This window comes from Rhinopithecus bieti, unplaced genomic scaffold, assembly GCF_001698545.2.
Source record: "Rhinopithecus bieti isolate Rb0 unplaced genomic scaffold, ASM169854v2 scaffold_22436, whole genome shotgun sequence".
Lineage (NCBI taxonomy): Eukaryota > Metazoa > Chordata > Mammalia > Primates > Cercopithecidae > Rhinopithecus > Rhinopithecus bieti.
The window spans coordinates 173,651-190,158 of record NW_016810644.1 but is presented as its reverse complement, the minus strand read 5'-3'; the positions used below and the strand labels follow the sequence as shown (position 1 = coordinate 190,158).

At 42.6% G+C, this 16,508-nt stretch overlaps 1 protein-coding gene across 2 annotated transcripts in view; it reads right to left on the bottom strand.

Annotated features, from left to right (window-relative positions):
- The window catches only part of NLRP11 (NLR family pyrin domain containing 11), a 48,073-nt gene that overhangs the window by 20,548 nt on the left and 11,017 nt on the right, over positions 1–16,508 (bottom strand). The window contains exons 2-4 of one of the 2 annotated variants that reach the window (XM_017892528.1): positions 14,836–15,176; positions 3,143–4,712; positions 2,250–2,411 (exon numbers count right to left, since the gene is read on the bottom strand). In XM_017892528.1, the coding sequence (XP_017748017.1) occupies positions 2,250–2,411; positions 3,143–4,712; positions 14,836–15,112 (2,009 nt within the window). In that variant the 5' untranslated portion in view covers positions 15,113–15,176. The remainder of the gene's footprint in view (positions 1–2,249; positions 2,412–3,142; positions 4,713–14,835; positions 15,177–16,508) is intronic. The other variant, XM_017892529.1, reaches the window with a different exon arrangement.

Below are 16,508 nucleotides of genomic sequence, written 5' to 3'. Positions count from 1 at the left end.
CGGATCTCAGCTCACTGCAAGCTCCGCCTCCCGGGTTCACGCCATTCTCCTGCCTCAGCCTCCCGAGTAGCTGGGACTACAGGTGCCCGCCACGTCGCCTGGCTAGTTTTGTGTATTTTTTAGTAGAGACGGGGTTTCACTGTGTTAGCCAGGATGGTCTCGATCTCCTGACCTCGTGATCCACCCGCCTCGGCCTTTCAAAGTGCTGGGATTACAGGGTTAAGTCACTGTACCCAGCCTAAAATTCTTCAGTTCTCCTCTCCATTTTCAAGTAGGCTTTGCAGCTCTCACTATCCTTCCAGAACTGTTGTTGGCCAACAATGACTTCCACCTTGCTAATGTCATTGGTCAATTCTCAGTCTTCAGTCTCCTTGAATAAGGACCGCCATCTGACACAGTTGACCTTTCCTTCGTTAGTAAACGTGCCTCACTGGGATCCGAGGATACCACACACCGTTTACTTTTCCTTCTAGCCTAATGACTCCCTCAAAGGCCTTCGCTAGTTTCTGCTTTTCTCCCCAACCACTTCATGTTGGAGAACTCCGGGCAACAGTCTTGGGATCGTTTTGCTTCCTGAGCAACATTCCTATCCTTGGTGAACTCAGTCCTTGGCTTTAAATATACATGTGTGTCATACACATGTATCTATGAATGACACTCACATTTTACCTTCAGTTCAGAAACATTCCACACTGCTCTTTGGACACCTAATAGACATCGCAACTTTAGCTCAGACAACTTTAGACTGACCTTCCTCAAATTCTTGCTCCCGCCATCATTTCCCATCTCAGCGGCAATTCTCACGTGGCAGTTTCCAAAACAAAGATCTTGGGGCCATTCTTCTATCTCCTAGTCTAGATTTAATCAAGGAATTATCCTTTGTCAACATACGCCCCGGAGTTGGCACCTCACCAACCTCTACTATTCATACCCTCAGAGGCACCATTGATCCGTACCTGGCAAACACCAAGAAAAGGAGCCTCCTCTGAGCTTTCAGATTCTGTCCTATGGTCCCTGATTGGCCATTTTTAAACATAGTATCCAGAATGAGCTTCTTAAAATACAAGCTAAATTATGGCGTGTCTGCTCAAAACCTCTCAAAACTCCTCACCTCTCTCCAGAAAACCCAGTCCCGACACTGATTTACAACACCGTGATCATGCCATACATACTTGTGAGCCATTTCCGTCATACCCTTCCTGCCTCACACTGGTCTAACCACATAGGTCTCTGAACACAAAGCCTTCGTTTCATGGATCCCCACCCCTCCCAGGGGATGACCAACAGTTTATTTGGCTCATTCTTTCACCTCATTCAAGCCCTTGCTCAAATCTCACATTCTCTATGGAACTTATTTCTACGGCTTGTACCCTCCCATACCCCTGAATACCCATTTATGCACCCTGACCTTGCCATTCTTTCCCCCATAACATCGTTACCCTAAAATACTTTAAAATGCATGTACTTATTATGTCAGCCTATATTCTGTCTCATCAGATAGCAAGCAAGGAAATTTGTCTTTTTTCCCCATCGATATATCCTAGTGCTTAGACAAGCACCCCAAACAAAGTATGCATTCTTCTCGAATGAAAATAAAGCTAACTCCTGGGCTTCCGGAATCCTAAGATCATATATGTTGATGTGTACTGAATAATTTAGTGACATTTCCTATAGAGCTATTATAAACTCAGATAAATACTCATTTTCCCAATGACTGTTTAGGCAAGTACAGCTGTTTTTCACCTGATTCTAATGCATTCCCTAGGAAAGAAACTGCTAGACTCCTACCCTGACCCATTTTTGCTTTCTTCCTTAGGATAAATCCAGTTGTTACTATTTCTTCCTGATTGCAAGAGACTACTTTCCCAGTCCACCTTTGTAGTTATATGAAGCTGCGTGAAGACAAGGTAAACAGGTCAATGAGATGCAAGCAGAAGTGATACAAGAAAGAGTTTTGAAAAGGCTCCATCAAGGAAGCTCCTGAAGCTTCTAGATCAACCTTTCCTTCTCTCTTCTGTTGTTTCCTGCCTTGAAGGCAGCCATGATGACTGGGACCTCAGATGCCATTGTGGCCCAAGGTCATCTTTATCATAGACACACTAAAGATGGCTGAGAAGTACAGAAGGAGCCTAGGCCCCGAAGAGCCTGACCTGAAAGTGTGTTTTGTATATTATCTTCTCCCAGAGAAAGAAAAAGATCACTGTTATTCCTGGGGGTACCTCTAAGGCAGAAGTTGATATAGTACTTACTTGAGTGTACGAAGTTTACAGCTAGAATGCTCCAGGGCTTTAGACAGAATCCTTTCTGAAATATCATTAAGGTCACTGTCAAAAAGATGCAGCTCCCAGAGGGTGTCCATTGTACAAAAAAGAGAGCAGATCTCTCTCCAGTAGACAAGGCTCTTCATTTGACTACATAAAAGAAAAATTGAGTTTTCCAATGGAATTGATTCAACTCCAGCAATTTGTAAAACACGTATCTTTTGAGAGTGTCTGTTGTCTGACCCAGACTTAATACCAGGCAGCAAGAAATAAAGTAGGGTCAAGCATGAAAAAACAACATTCAGATCCACTAAAGTAGTTGGTGACTCCATATTCAGGTAAGATACATCTGAGTGCAGGGCCTTTAAATACAAGAATATTTTAAAACTTCAATATTAAAAATCAATGTTGCATGTTTTGTGCTATCATGAACATTCCTATAATGTAACAATACAAGGTTTATTTCTGTTTAATCTATACAACAGATCTGAAGAAATTAGGTTAAACCACTGGTTTGCAATGAGGCAATTCTGCCCCTCAGCCGACATTTGGTGATATAGATTTTTGTTGCTGTCACAAGTGGGGAAAAAGGGACCCTACTGGCCACAGGAGAGACCAGAGATACTGCTAAACCACTTACAATGCGCAAGATAGACCCCCCCACAAAGAATAGCTGGCCCAAAATGTCAACAGTGCTGAGGCTTAACTCAAAGTTTGAGTTTAAACAGAAGCAGAGAGATTTAAGTCACTGGTCTAATTAGAAGCGCGATTGGAAATGAAGTTCTTCATGGCACTGAGTTTGTCTTGTTCTGGTCGACAAGCTCTAGAATTATGGGCAGGTCTTAGGAGACAGAAAAGAGGATTTTTTTTTAAAGACTCACCTAGCAGTTGGCCTTACAAGTGGCTCTTTGTATTCAAAGATGCGCTGAACACTCAACTTAAATGTCCTCAGGTGACAGCAGTACTCCAGACAGTATAATGAGACCATCATATCCTTGTTTGATTGAAGGTAAACGGTAACCTCCTTGAGAGGGTTCACAACCTTCTTCACAAATTCTTCTTCCTGATTCTCAAAGAGACAGTAAAACAAAGACCCATGGTGCGTCAACTTTTCCTGGTCTCGGCCCAAATGCTTCATGTATTCCACCGAGTACCTCCTGAAGCTCTCTACCATGGGTAACTGGTAGCCAAAGGTTGTCTCAAGAATCTTTCTCCTGTTTTCATTTAGAAGACCAAAAATGAAAGTAAACACTTGATTAAAGTCACAGTATTGTTCTCTCTTCTCTTTGTACTCTCTGCTGCCCGAGGGGATCAGACAGTTGGGTACTGCCATCAGAAATGCAATGGCTGCACAAAACTCCTGGACGTTCAAGTGTATGAACTTGTAACGGTCTTTATGCGTGCTGCTCGGCAAAAGAATATTCACGGCCTGCAACACAGAGACATCAGCCTCGGTAAACCCAACACATCTGAAGTCTTCACCACTGAAATTGAGGGTGCTCAGAAACAGTCCTCCTGCAGCCAGCAAACACAGACGTTTTAGGAGACCTAGGTGATACTGATTGGCAGTGAGTCTAGCCTCTGAGGTCAACGCATCAGCAAGAAAGTGGGCATGTAGATCAGTGGGTGTTTCACAGCAGTGTTGGGGGTCATGCCCCTTGTCCATCTGCCGATTCAGGACAGTACATGTGATCCAGCATAGGATGGCGACTCGGCACAGACTCGTGAGTATTTCATTGTCATGTACAAGCATGAGGGCTGTCGACGCTCTCTGGCGGTCGTTAAAGAAAGAGTGAAAATATAGCTCCCTCTTCTCATTTGACAACTGCAAGGTCACGTAGCAATCTGTGGTTTTCAAGAACACTTTGATGTTTTCCTCCCTCGTGGGCCTTGAGGAGATGAGGAACCAGCAACCTGGAGCCATTTGTCTCTTCAGCAAACTGACCAGGAGAATTGGAATTGGAACTTTCTGGGTGCTGTTACTACACAAAGCATGTTCATTGACATTTAACTCGAACCTTAGGTTGTCCACGTCCTCGAGGATGAAAAGGAGTTTCTTGGGATCAGACAGGATGTCTGCAATGGGAGCCTGGCCGTCAGGCCAGTCCTTGGCGATCAGCTCAGCCAAGCTGCTGTCGGTCATCTGGTTTATTTCGTGAGAAGTGAGGTGAACGACGTACGAGATCATGTTCTGCCACATCTCGCCGTTGATCCACTTCATCACAGCCAGGTTTATAGTCATAGTTTTTCCAGATGCTCTATCTCCCATCAGGAACACATTGAGATCGTTGGCTGAATAACAGCTAGTAGAATCATAGGCTAATTGAAGGACGTAGAACACATCTGATGCAACGTTACAAAAAAATTTATAATGAAATTCTCCAAAAGTGTGATTTTCCCATTGCAGGGTGACTTTTCTCCTCATGAGAGCCTTGCATGCCTCCTGATTACCTAATCCAGCGAGTATGGGGCAGAAAATAGAACAAAGATAGAAGTTCAAGATGTAACAACAGTTTTAGCTTCTTTTCATGTTTACAGGAAAAGTGTAGTAGAAATTTTTTACTTACTATATCACAAAGATATAGGTACAAAGATATTTACTATCATGTTGATTTGTTTTTGAGATGGAGTTTTGCTCTTATTGCCCAGGTTGAAGTGCAGTGGCACGATCTGGGCTCACTGCAGCCTCCACCTCCTGAGTTCAAGCGATTCTCCTGCCTCAGCCTCCCGGGTAGCTAGGATTACAGGCATGCACCACCACGCCTGGCTAATTTTTTGTATTTTTAGTAGAGAGAGGGTTTCGCCATGTTAGCCAGGCTGGTCTCGAACTCCTAGCCTCAGGTGATCCACCTGCCTCGGCCTCCCAATGTGCTGGGATTACAGGCATGAGCCACTGCACCTAGCCCATGTTGCTTTAAAGCAAAAGGGTTGAATAAAACCTATTCAACCCATACAATGGAGTTGACAGATCAGTTTGAGCATTGCTCTTTATCCTGCAAGGGCTTCCCTCTCGTATGTTGGCATCAAGGACATATTTCTTTCCTTTTTGGGGGTTCCCTAGCATTTTATGTAGCCTTCAATTATAATGTTTCATTTCACAGCCAGTTTTTCCTTTGAGGCAATAACTCGAGTTCAGGGACTGTTTCCTGGTATGTATTCAGCTCAAAGTATCTACCTATTACATCTTGGCCTGTCAGTCATGAGTTACACATTCATCTTTCCTTCTATTTTCTTGTTTACGCATATTATTACTTAAATCCAGATCATTTAATGAACTACTTAAGATAAACGAAGTGATATATGGAATAAAGTTAAAATGTATCATAAAGGGAGTCTTATTTCTTGAGAACACACAAGATTACACTCCCACTGCAAAAACAAAAATGTTAAGACATAAGTATAAAGCTATCATAGAGGTATGATACAGAAATGATCCAAATAAGTGAATTCCTAGAAGAAGATGACTTCTTCCTCAGTGAACAGATAACTGAAAATGTTTTTATCCCTGGGTAAGGGCAGGCAGAAGAGGGAGCCTGGCAGCCTGGAAGAACTTTAATGGGATAAATAAAAGCCAGCGATTAACAGCTGCAGCAGGGCTGGTGTGGTGGACTCGAATGTACTGGAATGTGACACACTAGCTCCCCGCCGTGGAGATGAGCCTGATGGATAAACGGACCTGATCCCACCCTCAAGACTACCAGGGCTGCCCAGTTCTGATTCATCACATCCCAACAGCCTGGCAGACACAGGACTTTCTCCTTACTGTTTTTATATACGATGTTCAGTATACAATAAAAAACAGATTCAAAGCAGAAAACCATGATGATGATGGTGAATATTGTTCGTAATTATAAACCATGATTTATAATCAAGAAAAAAATCTTTGGAAGATGTCTATTTAGGTGGTTTTTTTTTTTTTTTTTTTTTTTTTTGGGCCAATTTACTGATTGGGTTATCTGTTTTCCTGTTATTGAGTTCCTTATATATTTTGGATATTAGTTCCGTATCATACATAGTTTACAAATATATATTCTCCTAGTCCAGGGGTCTTTTCACTCATTTCCTTTGCCATTCAGAAGCTTTCCAGTTACACACACACACACACACACACACACACACACACGAGAATAAGTATGTGAGACAATAGATTTGTTAGCTTCATGTCAACATTCCGCAATGGAAGCATATCTAAACATCACATTGTCCCTTATAATTATGCATAACTATTTGTCAAAAGTAAAATAAAAACTGAATAGAAGCATACGTACATATAACCCAGCTTTTGGAATTAGGAGGTAATAATTTTATAAGTTTCATAATATATTACATATATATCCCCATATATTATGTACATAGAGTATAAGAATCAGATGGATGCTCTGTAACTTAAAATATACACTCTGCAAAACAAAGAATTCACTGGAATGGTTGAATGGCAGATGGCACACACAGAAGAAACGATGAGGGGCACCAGCACAGATCAATAGAACTGACCTGACAACCACAGCGGAAAAACAATCACAAAACCAATCAGACCATCAGGGAACTGTGATACAGTATCAAAGAGTGAGTATAAAATACACGTAATTACAGTCCCAAAAGGAGAGGAGATGAGAAGGTATTCAACATCACGAATCAGAAATGCAAATAAAAATCACGATGAAATATTCCCTTCACACCTGTTAGCATGGATATTATCAAGAAGACAAAAGGTAAGTGTGAGTGAAGATGTGGAGAAAAGGGAAGCCTTGTGCACGGTGTGTGAGGCACTGTCAATCAGAGGAGTCATTACGAAAAATGATGTGGAGGTTCCTCAAAAAATTAAAAATAGAACTACCCGATGACCCTGAAGCGCTTTCCTGAGAATGCTTTGTGGTCAGAGAAGCCTGTCAAGGACCTTTGTATTTTCTACAAACTTAGTTCAAAACCTTAAGTTTATTCTTCAGTCCATTCCTCCCTCGTCACTTTTTATGATGAACAAAACCACCACCACCAGGCTGCATCTTTATTCTCTCCCAAAATCTCCTTATCTTCTAGTTCATAAATGTGCATTTTCTACTGTTACTTCGGGGAACAACCTTGCTAAACTTTTCACCTGTTAAGGTTCCCACCTGATCAAGTCCACTGAAGGTCAAAGGCACGTTGAAAACTTATTAAAATGGTAGAGGATGGCCAGGCGCAGTGGCTCACACCTGTAATCCCAGCACTTTGGGAGGCCAAGGCGGGTGGATCCCTGAGGTCACGAGTTTGAGACCAGCCTGGCCAACATGGTGAAACTCCGTCTATACTGAAAATAGAAAAATTAGCCCAGCATGGTGGCAGGCACCTGTAATCCCAGCTACTCAGGAGGCTGAGACAGGAGAATCACTTGAACCCAGGAGGCGGAGGTTGCAGTGAGCCAAGATTGTACCACTATACTCTAGGAGAAAAAAAATTCTAAAAAGCAGAGGAAAGAAACTATAGGTGAAGTAGTTTCTTGACCCGTAGTTTCCTCTACCCTTTAATTACTTGACTTGTAGTTTCTTTCCCCATTTAAAACTTCGAGGCCCATCAGGCATCTACCAATTCCCTGTCCCACATCCAAGGCTCCATTTGAGTTGTTTTTCCACTGGGAGCAATCTATGTAAGTACTAAGACCTTTTGTATTTACTACTGCGATATGTGAAGCCACCCCAGAAGAGGTACTGGGTGAAGAAAGTGAAGAAAAGAAACCACATCTGACATTCTCTTAAATATCTGCAATTTGAAGAGTAGTAAACAGAGCAGGTGAACATGTACCTCATGAGGAAGTGACAGCACAACAGTCTTGAGAATAAGATCATCAAGAGAAGCAGGAAGGATTTCTATTTTCTCAGGGCACTGGGCAGAACAGGAGGGGAAGGGCATTGCAATGTCCATGGAATTGAGAAACTCACTGAGTGGACTCAGCCCTGCTATTGACATTTAAAGGGTCTCCATGGAGGAGACAGCCATGGTCTCTAGGAAAGACATCTCTCAAACTCTGGTTCACTTCCCCCTGCCATTGACACCCTCAGCAGATAGTGGTAAAAATGTAAAGGGTAACAAGAGATTACAATGTGGCCTAGGAAGCATGTTCAGGAGACTTTACGCCAGACTGGTATCAGCCTGTGGCCTGTTAGGAACTGGGCCCCACAGCCGATGGTGAGTGGTGGGTGACTGAGCCCTCCTCTGTATTTACAGCTGCTCCCTATTGCTCACATTACCACCTGGGCTCTGCCTCCTGTTAGATCAGCGAGAGCATTAGATTCTCACAGAAGAGTGAACCCGATTGTGAACTGCACATAGGAGGGATCTAGGTTGCACTCCCCTTATGAGAATCTAATGCCTGATGATCTGTCACTGTCTCCCATCACCCCCACATGGGACTGTCTAGTTGCAGGGAAATGAGCTTATGGCTCCCAGTGATTCTACATCATGGTGAGATGTAGAATTATTTCATTGTATATTACAATGTAATAGAAGTATATGATAAATGTAATACATTTGAATTATCCCCAAACCATCTACCCCACCCATTCTGGTCCATGGAAAAATTGTCTTCCTTGAAACTGGTGCCACAAAGGTGGGGGACTACTACTTTACACTCTACCAGGACATGCTGTACATTTTGGACACAGTTGTCCTTGATAAGCTTGAGCTAGATAAGAAAAGAGAAGTGAATGACAGGATAACCGTGCAACATAAAAGTAAAAAGTTACGAATTCTGGAAGAAAACACTCAAGGAAGGAAAACAAGTTTACCACCACGTCGAGGTACTTAATTTTTAAAATATCTAAAATATAAAGTGAGGCATGGTTAGAGAAGATGGTGGACCAGAAGCTGGTAGCGTGTACCGCTCTCACGGAGAGAGAATAGAGTGGCAATACCAACTGTTCTACTGGATTATCTAGGACACATGAGATTCATCAAGGAAGCCACACAACCCATGGAGAACAGAAGAATGAGACAGGACAGCCACCAGCCCAGGACTGGCACACAGCCCAGGAAGGCCCCCGACCACAGGGAGATGGTGGGTGAGCAAGAATCCCCATGGATCGTTATTTTACAGTATATATCAAAACATCAAGTTGCACAACTCAAGTGTATGTAATTTTTATTTGCCAATTACATCTCAATAAAGCCAGAAGCATGTAGGTATGGAAGGAAAAGGTCCAAGAAAATTGTATGGCCTCAAAATAGAGAATATAGACAGAAAGATCAAATTCAGGTTACAGAAAAAAAATCCTTATAGAGTATATAAATATGGGTGACAAGTGTTTTAAAAAAGGAGACCATCCTGGCTAATATGGTGAAACCCCATCTCTACTAAAAGTACAAAAAAATTAGCTGGGAGTGGTGGCGAGCGCCTGTAGTCCCAGCTACTCAGGAGGCTGAGGCAGGAGAATGGCGTGAACCCGGGAGGCGGAGCTTGCAGTGAGCTGAGATTGCGCCACTGCACTTCAGCCTGGGTGACAGAGCGAGACTGTCTCAAAAAAAAAAAAAAAAAAGTCACATTGTCAACCTGCTACTACTAATAACCTAGTTGATGTTTAGGAGTCTAGTTAAATATTAATTCTAGTTATATTTTGAAGGTGTGGTTTGAAATGATCTTTTAAAAAGATTTGTCGTAGGTATTTGAGGTTTATAACATGGTGTTATGGGGTATGTATAAATGGTAAAACAGTTACTGTAGTGGGATACGTATAGATGGTAAAACAGTTACTGTAGTGGGTGAAGCAAATTAGCATTATCGCAGTTACTTTTGTGTGTGACAAGAACTGCTAAAGGATACTTATTTAACAGAAATCCCTAATACGATTTTATTAACTACTGTCCTCATGTCTTACATTAGATCTCTGGACTTGTTCATTGTACATAACTGCTACTTGTTGGAATGACCAGTTTAATGAATCCTTGTTTCTTGACTTATTAAAATACTGAGCCTGTAGTGCTTTACATTAGAAGGCATATAAAAAGCAGCTTTGCCAAGGCTCCATACCTGTTAAACACAGCTGGGGTTCGAATGCCAGTATAGGCAACTCATGTGTCTGTGCTCTTAACCAAGAGAGTGTCTGAGCAGCATCAGGCAGAGAGGTTCTTGGGTTCTCTCCTTTTCCCACCACTGACCCTACCCAGGAAGCAGGTAATAGAAAGTGTCATTTGAGGCACTGGCCTGTCACCATCCACACTACATGGGGCTTATGGCCTCACCCTCAGGAAAATGGAGTGTATCAACCTGAGCAAATTGTAGAGTTCAACAGCTGACTCTTCATCCGAGAAGACACCTGACTTCAATGAGTCCCCAGACTCATTGAAGCAAAAAACAGTAACAACAACAACAACAACAACAACAACAACAAGCACCAGGTTATCTAAAAGGACTTACCATGTGAAGGTTTTTATAGATCATACCTCTGTTTCAGTATCCTTTTTTTTTTTTTTTTTTGAGATGGAGTCTTACTCTGTCGCCCAGCCTGGAGTGCTGTGGCATGATCTTGGCTCACTGCAAACTCTGCCTCCTGGGATCAAGCAATTCTCCTGCCTCAGCCTCCCAAGTAACTGGAGCTACAGACACCCGCCACCACGCCTGGCTAATTTATTGTATTTTTAGTAGAGAAGGGGTGTCACCGTGTTAGCCAGGATGGTCTCTATCTCCTAACCTTGTGATCCACCCGCCTCGGCCTCCCAAAGTGCTGGGATGACAGGCGTGAGCCACCGCGCCCGGCCTCAGTATCACTTCTTTATCCATTATAGATTACTTCTTCCATTCCAATTGTTCTCCTATCTAGATATGCTGATATAACTCACTTGTAAAAACCTTGGACAGATACCCATGAAAACTGATAAATCCTTACTCTGTCAGCAGGAGCCCCACAATAGGGATGGCTTAAGATGTTTTAACCTTATCCAAAATGCTTAGGTGAAAATTTGATAAATCAAAATGGGCCTAAGTATAGTAGAGAGTGTGACTTTTTTTTTTTTTTTTTTGGATACAGGGTCTCGCTTTGTCATCCAGGCTAGAGTGCAATGGTGCAATCATATCTCACCACAGCCTCTGCCTCCCGGGTTCAAGCAGTTGTCCCACTTCAGCCTCCCAACTAGCTGGGATTACAGGCACATGCCACACCTGGCTATTTTTAAATTTTATTTGTAGAGACAGGGTCTCGCCATGTTGGCAAGGCTGGTCTCAAACTCCCAGCCTCAAGCAATCCACCTGCCTCGGCCTCCCAAAGTACAAGCGTGAATCACTGCACCTGGCCTGACTATTTTTACACATTTGTATCTGTGACTAGAAAGTTCCTGAAGGAGATAGCTATTAATGTTAGGTATAGCTCAAGGTTGTGGGATTCCAGGTGACTTTAGTTTCTTTTTTTGTACTTTTTGAATACTGTATGCTATGTAATATATTTTTTCTGGTTGTAAATTTATATGGGAGAAGATGTGAAAAAGCAGTTTTCAGCTTTCAAATAAGGTGGGTAAGTGAAGCATGCTAGCCAAATTTCCCTACTGCTCACTGTATTCTGCCTCAGACTCTGTATCCTCTCATTTTGTGCTGGAGGTTTAAATCTGGGACCAAACCTGGACCTAGTCCACGAGATGGTTTTACTTAAATTTCAAGCCATTTTTTAATTTGGAATCGCTGCCAACTATTAAATGTTAAAAAGAGGCAGACACTCCAGATCTCTGGTTTCTCATCACATCAGAAAGGCTGGTAGTCCTGGGGCCTCAGTACCATTTTCAAATATCAACAGCAGTTTAGTAGATGTTCAATCATTTGTTTTAGGCTATGACTGGAGACAACCTGAAATCTTTTTCTCCATATGACCAATTAAGGGACAGTAGTAAACCTGAACATATATTTTACCTAGAGCTGGGCAGCCACTTTGTACATTTTCAGTACCTGCCTGGCTAGTTCCTATGAGTCTTTCTAGATGGCTAGAGGATATACAATGGATAGGCCCAGGCAGAGTGGCTCATGGGGTCAGGAGTTCGAGACCCGTCTGGTCAACATGGTGAAACCCCATCTCTATTAGAAATACAAAAAGTTAGCTGGGTGTGGTGGTGGGTGCCTGTAATCCCAGCTACTCGGGAGGCTGAGGCAGGAGAATTGCTTGAACCCAGGAGGTAGACGTTGCGGTGAACTGAGATTAGGACACTGTACTCCAGCCTGGGCGACAGAGCGAGACTCATAAAAAATTATATATATTTATGTGTGTATATATTATATATGATATATCATATAAATATATATGTGTATAAATATGCACATAAATATATATATTTTTTACATACAAATGTATACATATACATTTATATACATATAAAAATATATAAACATATAACTATAAACATATATGTATATATGTATATTTATATAAACATATGTATATGTATTTATATAAACATATATATGTATTTATATAAACATATAGAAATATATATTAAGATATAAATATAAATAGATACATAAATAAAATGGGTAGAAAAGACATGACAAGACAAAAAAGCCTGGTATTTAAAGTCAGTTATGTCCAGGCCTGGTGGTGTGTACCTGTCATCCCAGCTACTCGGGAGGCTGAGGCAGGAAGATTGCTCAAGCCCAGGAGTCAAGGCTACAGTGAGCTATGATTGCACCACTGCACTCCAGCATGGGCAACAGAGAGCCTGTTTTTTTTTTGTTTTGTTTTGTTTTTGTTTTTTGAGATGGAATCTTGCTCTGTCGCCCAGGCTGGAGTGCAATAGTGTGATCTCAGCTCACTGCAACCTCCACCTCCCAGGTTCCAGGTTCCAGCAATTCTCCTGCCTCAGTCTCCCGAGTAGCTGGGATTACAGGTGTGTGCCACCACGCCCGCTGAATTTTTGTATTTTTAGTAGAGACAGGGGTTTCACCCATGTTGGTTAGGCTGGCTCGAACTCCTGACTTCAGGTAACTCACCTGCCTCAACCTCCAAAAGTACTACTCTCCCATGATCCTTTACACAGGCCCCATGCATTTCTGTAGCTGGATCTTATGATTAGGAGGGTGCCCGGGGTGTTAACCCTTCCTTGATCTTTACACAGAGCCCCCCTGCATTTCTGTAGCTGGATCTTTATGAATAGAGGGGTACCCGGGGGTCTAACCTCCCATGATCTTTCACAAGCCTCCCTGCATTCTGTAAGCTGGATTTATGATAGGAGGGTACCTGGGGTGTTAACCCTCCTTGATCTTTACACAGAGCCCCCTGCATTTCTGTAGCTGGATCTTATGATAGGAGGGTACCCGGGGTGTTAACTCTCCATGATCTTTCCACAGAGCCCCCTACTTTTCTGTAGCTGGATCTTATGGTAGGAGGGTACCCAGGGTGCTAACTCTCCATGATCTTTACACAGAGCCCCCTACGTTTCTACAGCTAGATCTTATGGTTCTAGGACAGAGCTCCATGCTGGGAAATCTGCTCTAGCTTAAGTACCTTGAGTCTAATCCTTTGGCTGGCTACTTTCATATAAGCTGGTTAGCATAATAGAAAATAAAGGTAGAATCAGAAAGCCACAAGATAGAACACGACCCTCATCCAATCCATCCCTGGTCCCCACGTGACTTCCAGTTCTGAAGACAGGTTCTTTGGGCTGGAAAAGTCACGTATCAAAACCACCAAGCTAAACAATTCCATCAGCAAGTAGACTAAGGACAAGAATAGATGCTTCTCAAAAGAAGATACACAAATGGCCAGTATCTGATAGTCCTTGAAAAATTAATATGAAAAAAATGCTCAACATCACTAATGATCAGGGAAATGCAAATCAAAACCACAATGCAGTCCCGCCTTACTCCTGCAAGAATGGCCATGATAAAAAACAATTAAAAAGATAGATGTTGGTGTGGATGTGGTAAAAGGGAACACTTTTACACTGCTGGTGGGAATGTAAACTGCTATGAAAACCAGTGTAGATATTCCTTAAAGAACTAAAAGGAAAACTAACCATTTGATCCAGTAATCCTACTACTGGGTATCTACCCAGAGGAAAATAAGTCATTATACAAGAAAGACATGTGCACACACGTTTATAGTGGCACAATTTGCGATTGCAAATGTATGGAACCAGCCCAAATGTCCATCAGTCAACAAGTGGATAAAGAAATTGTGAACACACACACACACACACACACACACACACACACACTACTCAGTCATAAAAAGAAATGAAATAATGGCATTTGCAGTAACCTGGATGGGATTGGAGACCATTATTCTAAGTGAAGTAACTCAGGAATGGAAAACCAAACATTGTATGTTCTCGTAAGTGGGAGCTAAGCTATGAGGATGCAAAGGCGTAAGAATGATACACTGGACTGCAGGGACTCAGAGGGACGTGTGAGAGGGAGGTGAGGGATAAAAGACTACACACTGGGGACAGTGTGCACTGCTCGGGTGGTGGGGACACCAAAATTTTAGAAATCACCACTAAAGAACTTACTCATGTAATCCAATACCACCTGTTTCCCAAAAACCTATTAAAAAAAAAAAAAGGCCCAACACCCAGCTTCCTGTGAAGTGCCCCGATTTCTACCCACCCTTCTTATGACCCCACTCACGATTTCGTCTGCCAATGATCTTCATACAATGATCTTCCTTACGCATCATTAGAAATATGCTGTATAGCATATTCCATATATACTGTCCCTCATAAGAGATTGGCAACAAGTTAGCCAGTTCTTCTTTTGTCGCCCTTAAATTAATCAGCGGAACCTGTGGCAGTTTGAAATCCAGAATCTTGCGTGCCAGATACTTCTTAAAACTCTGAAATTCCTTGTCACTGAGATTCTCCAGATACCACAGCAGGTCGAAGTCAGTAGAATTCGATTCCGCCATCTTGGTTCTCCAGGGAAGGCAGACTTCAGAGAGAAGGGGTTTTGAGTCGCCAGAAATAGGAGATCTAAAAAACAGATGTGGAATCAGACAGTCAAACCACATGGTAATGCCAATTCATCCAAAGCTGACATCCTAGAAAATTCCTGTGGTGTGATAGAAGCTCCTTTCTGATAGACCATCAATGATAGGTCTGAACTCTTTCTGTCTGGGTCAATGGCCTTGTCAATCGATCTTGGTAAATTTCTAGGTTCTGTTAAGGAAGAATATCAGTTGTGTTAGAAGGCAACATTCTTATGGTAAAAGTTATCCCTGATTAGCAAATAGCATATAGGTTGAAAATTGAGTATCATATAGAAACTTTGGAGGGTGTTTCTTTTGAAATTGTCACCCCTGTGCAGATTGGAAATCTATGCTTATGGTCTGTTACAAGATAGGCTGTTGTATATGAAACTGCTCTATGCTAGAATAATCTGTATAGCAATCGGCTGTATTTACAATGACTATACTCCTTGGAGGTATGTCATTGATACAGATAAGGACTCCTAATGAAGAGGCAACTGTTATAATAAGCAAATAGGCTGTTTGTGGTCTTGTATGCTGCTGAAAAGAAATCTAAGTTATGATGTATTCTGTTCTGTCTCGTTACTATATAAATGAGCCAAAGACAGTCCCTAGGTTATTTTTTTACTGTAGGCTGAAACCTGTTAGCGCATAAAGCCCACTGGCTTCAAACTTTTTTTATACATCCAATTGTTTCAAACACAGCCCAAATAAGCAGATTTTTAGTCATGTACAGCCTGCCTGCTTTGCATACCTCACAGAACTGCTCCCAGCATCTGCCAGCAATAGGTAAGTCCTCAGGGTCAAGATGACTGCAAGGTGTCCTGCCCTTTGGAGCTCTCGGACCCAGGAGCTGCTCCTCCCCACTGTACTGAGTGGTATCGCCTACACACAGACACACAGACACATACACACACAGACACATCCACACAGACACACCCACACAGACACCCCCCCCCACACACAGACACACACAGAGACACACAGAGACACACACAGAGACACACACACAGAGACACACACACAGAGACACACACACAGAGACACACACACACCACACACCCCACACACCCCACACAGACACAGACACACAGACACACGCACAAACACACACACACCCACCACACACAGACACACCACAGACACACACAGACACACACACAGACACACACACAGACACGCGCACAGACACGCACACACACACACACATGCACACACAGACACACACAGACACACATACACAGACACACACAGACACACACAGACACACACACAGACACACACACAGACACACACACAGACACGCGCACACACACACACATGCACACACAGACAC